General features: G+C 34.0%; 1 protein-coding gene across 2 annotated transcripts in view; it reads right to left on the bottom strand.

Moving 5' to 3' along the window:
• Positions 1-1911, bottom strand: part of ublcp1 (ubiquitin-like domain containing CTD phosphatase 1) — a 28531-nt gene extending 26620 nt beyond the window's left edge. Inside the window, exons 1-3 of one of the 2 annotated variants that reach the window (XM_026259344.1) lie at positions 1770-1911; positions 1640-1677; positions 1366-1464 (exon numbers count right to left, since the gene is read on the bottom strand). In XM_026259344.1, coding sequence (XP_026115129.1) covers positions 1366-1464; positions 1640-1677; positions 1770-1896 — 264 coding nt within the window. In that variant the 5' untranslated portion in view covers positions 1897-1911. The remainder of the gene's footprint in view (positions 1-1365; positions 1465-1639; positions 1678-1769) is intronic. The other variant, XM_026259342.1, reaches the window with a different exon arrangement.
• Positions 1912-9707: the final 7796 nt, after the last annotated feature.

Below are 9707 nucleotides of genomic sequence, written 5' to 3' on the forward strand. Positions count from 1 at the left end.
GGATGGAAATGGTGATTGTTCGCAAATGTTTTGTGCAATATTACAATTTTGTGCATAAGTTAAATTCACAACTTTGGATGGAAACCCGGCTATTGACACTGTTGGTGAACTGAACTAAATTAACATTCTACTGACTTAAAATGACTGACTGAATGATGAGACTATTGCCTTCTTTAAAGGTCCCCTTCTCCGTGATTCCATGTTTTAAACTTTAGTTAGTGTGTAATGTTGTTGTTAGAGTATAAATAATATCTGTAAAATTCTAAAGCTCAAAGTTCAATGCCAAGCGAGATATTTGATTTAACAGAATTCGCCTACAAAAAACGACCCGTTTGGACTACAGCCCTCTAGTTCCTGCAGTAATAACGTCACTAAAACAGTTTTTTTGATTAACCACCACCCACATGAATTCACAAACAGGGGGGCGTGGCCTTGTTGCGCTCCGACAGAGAAGAAGGAAGAGCTGTGTTTGTGTTTGTCGCCACGCTGTTTTTTTTTTTCATCTCTGAGTTCAATCATCTTTGTTTGGGCTTCCCAGGAATACTGTACTTGGAGATTAATGGTTACAATTTATGTTTAACTCGATTCCCGAAAATTATAATGCACATGTAAAACTATGGGCAGCTCATTTTGCTGAGGACAGCTTGCTGAGGGCAACTTTCTCAATCTCAATCAGTTTAATGCTCGATTTGCACAAAGATTATTCTTGAAAGATGGAGCAGTTCCCTCTTTGTCTGGAGAAGGTGTTGTTTATGGACCACAACCGGTAAGTGTATTTTATTAAGTTGGTGCGTTTAACAGTTTCTGTAACTTATTACACAGAGTAACGCTGTTTAGCTTTGTTAACTAGATGTTAGGGCTGTGCAAAAAAACGAATGCGGTTTTCATGCGTATCTCATCAGTAAAAACGCTCCTCCTGTGACTATAAATACATCTCCAGTACGTGCGTTCTAGCCCAATCGCGTTACCAGGAGGGCAGCCTGCTCTCAGCTGCTGTCGATTCACAACACAGGTACCGCTGGCCCAATCAGAACCCGTTACGTATTTCTGAAGGAGAGGCTTTATGGAACAAGGAAGTCAACAGCCCGTTTTTGTGACAGTTAAAACAGCAGTATACAGATAGGTGAATTGTGTGAAAAATACTGTGTTTTTTTTACACGCGAAACATGAACACGTTATATTGCACATTGTAAACACAATCAAAGCTTCAAAAAAGCATGTAAAACGGGACCTTTAAAGCTCCTTATTGCTGAATTAAAATACTTTTCACAAATCTCAATTGATTTTATATGCTCTAACTCTAAATAAATTTGACTTGGCAGAGACAATGATGTGTTATTTTTATTTTACTAGAATGTGTCTTACCTCTACGACTCCTCTTTTAAGTGTGTGCACAGTGATCATAGCTGCATTGTCCAACATGAAGGTGATCTTATAGTTTGGGTTGTCCGTCACACCCAGTTCCTAAAAAAAAACAAATAAAAAAACAGATCCAGTATGTTAATGCAAGTAAAGGGGACCTCAACAGTACAATCATAACCTGAGGCACATTTGAGGCATAATAATAATTATATTTATATGAATTATGGTTAAAGCCTTCCATTAAAATGGAGAAAATAAAATATATAATTTGACGTACTTTCATTTTAGCATCAATCCACTTCATACTTGTTGCAGCTGAAAATACATGAAAGAGAAACAAAAGATCTGCATTCTTGAGCATCACAGAAAAGATTCTGCAAAACTTGATCGTCTAGCTAGATACTTACACCAGATGACAATATCATAGTCCTCATATGCTGATGTAAGAAATTCATGTAAGTATGGTCTCATCAGCTCCTGGCCTGTTTCTGCACATGACTTATGATCTACATTTATAGAGAAAAAGAAAAACATTTAACATTAAAAAATTAACAATAGACTTGGGATGCACAAATACCATTTAAAGAGAGTACCCATATAGATATTTCCTTGTCAAAGTACAATACATTTTTAAAGTATCTAATAATTTCCACAACCAAACCAAGGGCATAATGAAATATTATTATTATTAATAATAATAATAAAGACACACAGAATTCTGCTAAATGATTCTAAAACTACAAATGAGAACACCCAATAATGCATGTAGGGCAGAATTAGGCCGATTCCTATTGATTATTAATACAATAATACTAATACATGCATCTAAAAATCGAGTCCTGCAGAATCAGTACATTTTAAGGCACTACAAACCCAAGAACTTAACCCTGAAAAAAGTAAGCTGGTTCTGAGACTTACTAACCTGAGTAGCTCTACTAACACAAACCAGCCTCAGACCAGGGGCCTGTTTCAGAAAACAAGTTTACCAAATAAAACCGGTTTATTTTAGTTAGACTTACTTATTGTCAGTTGATTTGGTTGAAAATAAGCCACACTAACTAAAACAAGCCTGACTTATTTAGTAAACTTGTTTAATGACACTTTTACTGACTTTTAAATTAAAGGTTCCCCCATGGTGGAATGACCTGTCCAACTCAATCCGATCCGCTGAGTCCTTAGCCATCTTCAAGAATCGGCTAAAAACACACCTCTTCCATCTTTATTTGACCCACTAACTCTAGCACTCTCTATTCTAATTCTATTATTTTTAGGGGGGAAAAATAGCTTTCTAATCTTTGTCTTCTATTGGCATTATTTTTATTTATTATAGAATTAACAAAAGCAAAAAATAAAACACTAACACTGGCTTGCTTTATTGCTCTATTCTATCGGTTTTCTTTTTATTTAATATATTATTTTAAAAGCCCTTGTTATGCGTACTGTGTTAAGCTAACTGAGACTTGTTATAGCACTTGTAAGTATGAAAACAGATGATTCTTCTGCACAATTCTGACTTTGCTGCAGCCTGGAATTGAACTACTGGTTTCGTCTGGTCAGAGGAGAACTGGCCCCCCAACTGAGCCTGGTTTCTCCCAAGGTTTTTTTCTCCATTCTGTCACCGATGGAGTTTCGGTTCCTTGCTGCTGCCGCCTCTGGCTTGCTTAGTTGGGGTCACTTCATCTACAGCGATATCGTTGACATGATTGCAAATAAATGCACAGACACTATTTAACTGAACAGAGATGACATCACTGAATTCAATGATGAACTGCCTTTAACTATCATTTTGCATTATTGACACACTGTTTTCCTAGTGAATGTTGTTCAGTTGCTTTGACGCAATGTATTTTGTTTAAAGCGCTATATAAATAAAGGTGACTTTGACTTTTGACTTTGTATATCATTGTTTCTTTGTTGATTTTGATTGCTTCCATTGCTTTGGATAAAAGCGTTTGCTAAATGACTAAATGTAAATAGGCCCCAGCGCTGTATCTCACCCAAACATCAAAATAAAATGATCAGACAGTATAATATAATATAAATATAAAGATATTTATTTGGAACATTGTGATCAATAAATAAAAACACAAAGTAAATTACAACTTTATCGAACCATAAAACAGGTATGTAAAATCATCATGGGAGAAAAAGGCATGCAGTACCATAATTGGAATATGCAGGGCTCAAAACAAAAAATATATTAACAACCCAATGGGTCCTATAAGAAAAGAACTTAGTGCCACAGAATAAACTTTTTTTTTGTTTGTGTTAAATTTTTTTTTATACATAAAAATCACAACATCCATTCATGACAACATACACACAAAAAAACATCCTCTATATATTCCAGTACTTTAGAAAAAGAACACTGCTAACCATCAACAGCACTCGGCTTGGCCCATCAATTAATGCCGCTGTAAATTAATGTCTTAACCATAAACTTGTCTTAACCATAAAAATAAAATAAAAAAACAATGAAAAATGTTTGGATACGTGACTGATCCACTTCATCACAAAACATGTCACCAAAAAGCCAGTGTCCAGAACTAGCAATCAAACCTTCTCTCCATTAGCTCCAAGAAAAGATTTCAAAAGCTAACCTGTAACTAGGCAAGTCTGCAGGATAAAAAAAAAAATCTCAGTAGAAACTTAAGTGTCCATGTCCACCTTGTTATTCTCCCCCCCTGGGCAGTTAAGATGTCTTCTTCTGGCCCTAATAAGGATGACTCTAAATTTTATAGCAACATATTTCTGATGGTGGCTTCATTACCAAGTCAGGTTATAATGGCGGGGGATATGAATTGTACACATGATCCAGGAAAAGATAGATCTACGGGAATTGATACCGCACATGTGAATTCTAGAAAACAGATTCTACATTTTATAGGAGAGCTTAAACTAGTTGATATATATGGAGGCATCTTAATCCAAAACAGACTGCATATTCATGCTATTCGGCAACACACCAAACTTACTCTAGAATAGATTACTTTCTTGTGTCAGCCCAATTGCTTTCAAAATGTATAGATTGTCAATACCTTAGTATTGTCATTTCTGATCATGCACCAGTGTCTTTGTCGTATGTCGATTCAAAATTAGTTAAAGATACCCCTAAATGGCGATTCCAGCAAATTTGGCTAAAAGATGCGTCCTTTGTAGAGTTCTTGGGCAATCAAATTGACAATTACTTTGAAACAAATCAATTGGAAACTTCAGCAGGAATTCGGTGGGAGGCATTTAAATGTTTTATTCGGGGACAAATTATTAGTTTTTGTAGTTATAAAAGTAAAAAATCTCCACAGAAGTTACAAGATTTGGAAAAAGAGATTAAAGAGCTGGAAAATGAAGTATATCATAGTGATTCGATATGTGCAGATAAACATAAACAGCTATTAATGCTTCGATCTAAATATAATACACTTTCTGCAAATAAAACTGTAGCTAAGTGATTAAAGCTGAAACAAACATTTTATGATCAAGGCGAAAAGACAGGTAAAGTGTTGGCGTGGCAAATTAAAAAAAAGCAAATGGAGAGGGCTATAGATTCGATTGAAGAGTCAGATGGTAATATCATTGTTGACCCACAAGAAATTAATAATTAATTTAGATCATATTATATGTTTTTCTTCTCAACATCTAATGAACAACCTGTATGGGTAGAAATGGAAAAAAACTCTATTCCGAATAAAATACCCTTGGAATCATATTTATATCATTCAGATCGTGAAATTTTATAGAAAATGAAGGGTAAGGTTACGAATCCAATGGTTTTAAATATGGTAAGGGTATGGTGTGAGACACAGAGATATTTGAATATCTCCTATACAAGTGAGATATCTCGCTACCAATATGGGGAAATCCTAAATTTAGTCCCGGAAAAGTAGATGTAGGTTTTAAGACATGGGCAGAAATTCCTGAATTCTTCAACCTCGTGGATTGAGCTCCAGAAAATGTTTGGTGATAAATTAACAGATTTTATAGGAACTGTTATTTGCTTATTTGTAAAGTAAAGGAGAGAGAAAAAGCGGGAATAAGAAAAAAATATGGAGAAAGTAAAAAGAGAGTTGGAGGAAATCAAGGCTACGCTGAAAGAAACACTAATGAACCTGACCAGCGAAATCAACGAGTTAAAGGAGGAAATTAAGACGAAAAATAACACTCTGGAAGAAATGATAAAAATGAAAGACAATAGAATCAATGAACTAGAAAGAAGAGTGGAGGATTTGGAACAATACACTCGTGTGGAGGATGTAATTATTACGGGACTGGCAACGAAACACAGGAGTTATGCACGAGTTGTGGCCCAGGAGGGAGGAACAGGTGGCGGAAAGGTGTCTGGAAGCGTTGGACTTCATCTACAGCGATATCATTGACTTGATTGCAAATAAATGCACAGACACTATTTAAACTGAACAGGGATGACATAACTGTATTCAATGATGAACTGCCTTTAACTATCATTTTGCATTATTGACACAATGTTTTCCAAATGAATGTTGTTCAGTGCTTTGACGCAATGTATTTTGTTTAAAGCACTATATAAATAAAGGTGATTGATTGATTGATTGATTGGTTGGAGGCCAGCTGGACCCTCCGGAGGAACTGCAAACATTGGAACGGCAAGTGGTGGAGTTTTTTGAGAGTCGGGGAATGTCCATTTGTAGCGATGGCATAGCGGCTTGTCATGTAATTCCAAGAAAGGTTATCTCAAAGAAACTTCCCAAACCGGCCACGCAAGTAATTGTAATGAGATTTGCAAATCGCAAATATAAAATGGAGTTAATGAAACTAGGATATCTACTAAAAGGCACTGGAGTATATGTTAATGACCATCTAACAAAAAAGAATGCAGACATCGCTTGGCAAGCTCGGATGCTGAAAAAAGCCAAAAAGATACAAGCAACTTGGATAAGGAACTGTAAAATAATGATAAAGCTTAACAGAACACCAGAAGAATCCAAAGTAATGGAAATTAAAGATATTAAAGAACTGGATAAGTATAGAGAATGACTTTTATCTTGAGAGATCACATGGAATATGCTGGCGTGAATATGAACAGTGGTCGAGGGATGTTCATAGACTGGATCAAGGTTCAAAGGGCTGGATATGATTTCTATGCTCTTATGGATAAGGTGGGCTTTCTAACAAACTGGATGGATAATGGATCAACGTGTTTATAAAAATATACTGCTGCAAGATTAAGATAATGACTCCTGAGGACCTGGATGCTAAGTTAATAGGCTTGTGCTGTGATTGGCTGAAGGTTCATATAAGAAATGTACGAAGAGTCGACAAAAAAGGTTTGATGAACTTTTTTATGAAAGATCAAAAGGTACTCAAAAGTAAAAGGAGACAGTTGTGTAGAAAAAAATGTCAGAATCAAAAGATGTATCTTTAATTTTAAGTGATCATAAAGTGCATGATTTTGAATGTGACGTTGAGCCAGGAAGACATGTGTTTAATTCTAGCAATTCCACTTGTCGTTATTATTCTGAAGAACAATTTGCCGAACAAATAGTTATTGATTCCATGTTTTCGTTAATTCATTTCAACTGCAGGAGCCTCTATAAAAACTTTGATAAAATAAATGATTACTTGCATACTCTCAAGGGACAATTTATGATAATAGCTTTATCAGAAACATGGATGCAAGAAGAACGAGGTGTTGTATTTCATATTGATGGATATGAATTGTATCACATTAATAGAACAAATAAGAGATCAGGAGGTGTGGCTTTGTTTGTGAATGAAGATTTAAAATGTAAACAAATTCAGTGTATGATGATGGCAATTGATGATATAATGGAATGCATATCGGTGGAAATTGAATTGAAAAAGATGAGTAATATAATTGTTACGTGTATATACAGACGACTGGGGTCTCTGATGGAAACAGTTATAGAAAAGATGGATGAGTTATTGTGTAAGGTAAATGAAAACAAAACTTTTTTAGTTTGTGGAGATTTCAACATTGATTTATTAAAGGTTACCAAGCAGAAGTCATCCGCTGACTTTCTTGAGTTAATGTACAGAAGAGGGTTATATCCGTTGATTGATAAACCCAGTAGAAATACAGAGCAATCAGTAACCTTGATCGATAATATCTTTATAAACTGCTTTAAAGAAAACATAAAATGTGGATTAGTTATAAATTATGTAAGTGACCACCTGCCAATTTTTGTTACTTTTACTTGGCAATTAAAAAGAAGTAAAGAGGAGATAGGGTGTAGACTTGTAAGAGTAAGAAACGATGATGCTATAAATAGGTTTCGTAATGATCTCCTAAATGAAGAATGGGAGGGGGTGTATGTGGAGGATGTTGATGCAGCCTACAATGCTTTTTTGGAAATGTATATAACATATTATGATAAACATTGTCCAATAGTGGTACACAAACAAAAAGTAAATGAAAATAGAAAGCCATGGGTATCAAAAGGATTGATGAAGGCATGCAAAAAGAAAAACAAACTTTATAGAAATTTTTTTAAATATAGAACAAATACTGCTGAAATGAAATATAAGGTGTATAAAAATATTATTATTAGTATTTATTAATTAATTTATTAATTAATATTAGTATTAATTATGAGACAGGCTAAGAAGGATTATTATAATAAACTGTTGGATGATAATAAAAATAACTTAAAAGGTACATGGAACATTTTGAATAAAGTAATGGGTAACAAAATAGCACATACAGCCCTGCCTGATCATTTTACTTATAATAATAAGACACTACATGATTTGAATGAGGTGGCTAATGAATTTAATTCTTTTTTTGTAAATGTGGGGCCAAATCTTGCAGATAGTATCAAGATACATGACACGTCATTACAAAGAGGGGGGAGAGGAGATAGTAGAGTACTGCAGTCAATGTTTTTAGGGGATGTCAGTGAATCAGAAATTATATCTATTGTTTCTAAGTCAGAGTAAAACTTTTATTGACTGTGATGGAATAGAAAGGATTATATTAAAAAAGACAATTGACTGTGTTGTCAAACCCCTTTGTTATGTGTGTAATCTTTGGAAGTGGTATTTTTACAGATAGAATGAAGAGGGCAAAAGTTATTCCACTATTTAGACCAGTTTCATTACTTTCACAATTTTCAAAAGTACTGGAAAAACTTTTTGTTTATAAGTTGGACAGTTTTTTAGAAAAGCATCACCTGCTGAGTGAAAGCCAGTATGGCTTAAGGCAAAAAAGGTCCACAGCGACTGCCTTAATGAATATTGTTGAAGAAATAACAACAGCAACAGATGAAAAGAAATTCACAGTAGGAGTGTTTATTGATTTGAAAAAGGCATTTGATACTTTGAATCATGATATTTTACTTTCTAAATTAAGTTGGTATGGAATTATAGGAATGGCCCTTAATTGGTTGAGAAGTTATCTGCATAACAGGAAACAATATGTACAGTTAACTGATGTCAAATCTGATCTTATGGAAATTAAATGTGGGGTACCACAGGGTTCTATTTTGGGACCTAAACTTTTTCTTTTATATATTACTGACATTTGTGATGTTTCCAAATTATTACAGTTTGTTTTATTTGCAGATGATACTAATTTCTTCAGTTCTGGAAATAATATACAGAAACTAGTAGAATCTATTGAATATGAAATGAAAAAACTGAAGAAATGGTTTGATGTAAATAAGTTGTCATTGAATTTAGAAAAGACAAAATTTATGATCTTTGGAAATAGGAAAATAAATGAATCTGTTACTTTATCCACAGATGGAGTTGATATTGAGAGAGTGTTTGAGTTTCATTTTCTTGGTGTAATTATGGTTGCTAAGTTATCATGGAAACCTCATATAGCACACATTAAAAGAAAAATCTGCCAAAACATGTTTGTTTTAAACAAAGTGAAGGAGGTATGAAATAAGGAAACAATGAAAATACTTTATAGTTCACTTATCGTACCATATTTTATTTATTGTATAGAAGTCTGGGGGAACACGTATCAGTTAAATATAAAACCTTTATCTATTCTACAGAAGAGAGCTATAAGAATTATTCATAAAGTTAACTATCGAGAACATACAATTAAATTATTTGCTAAATCCAGAATATTAAAGTTAGAAGATTTGGTTAAGTTTCAAACACTAATAATTTTGTTTAAAGCAAGACATAAAATCTTACCAGAGAAAATACAACACCTTTATCAGTTAGAAAAAGAGTTCAGTAGGAGAAGGTATAATTTTGAACATCAATTTGCACGTACAACAATAAAACAAATGTGCCCCTCAGTTATGGGAGTAAAACTGTGGAACTCCTTGCATGATAATCTTAAAAATTGTAGTAATATTGGTCAGTTTAAGTATAAGTATAAACAGAGTATA

Source organism: Carassius auratus, unplaced genomic scaffold, assembly GCF_003368295.1.
Source record: "Carassius auratus strain Wakin unplaced genomic scaffold, ASM336829v1 scaf_tig00215135, whole genome shotgun sequence".
NCBI classification, from domain to species: domain Eukaryota; kingdom Metazoa; phylum Chordata; class Actinopteri; order Cypriniformes; family Cyprinidae; genus Carassius; species Carassius auratus.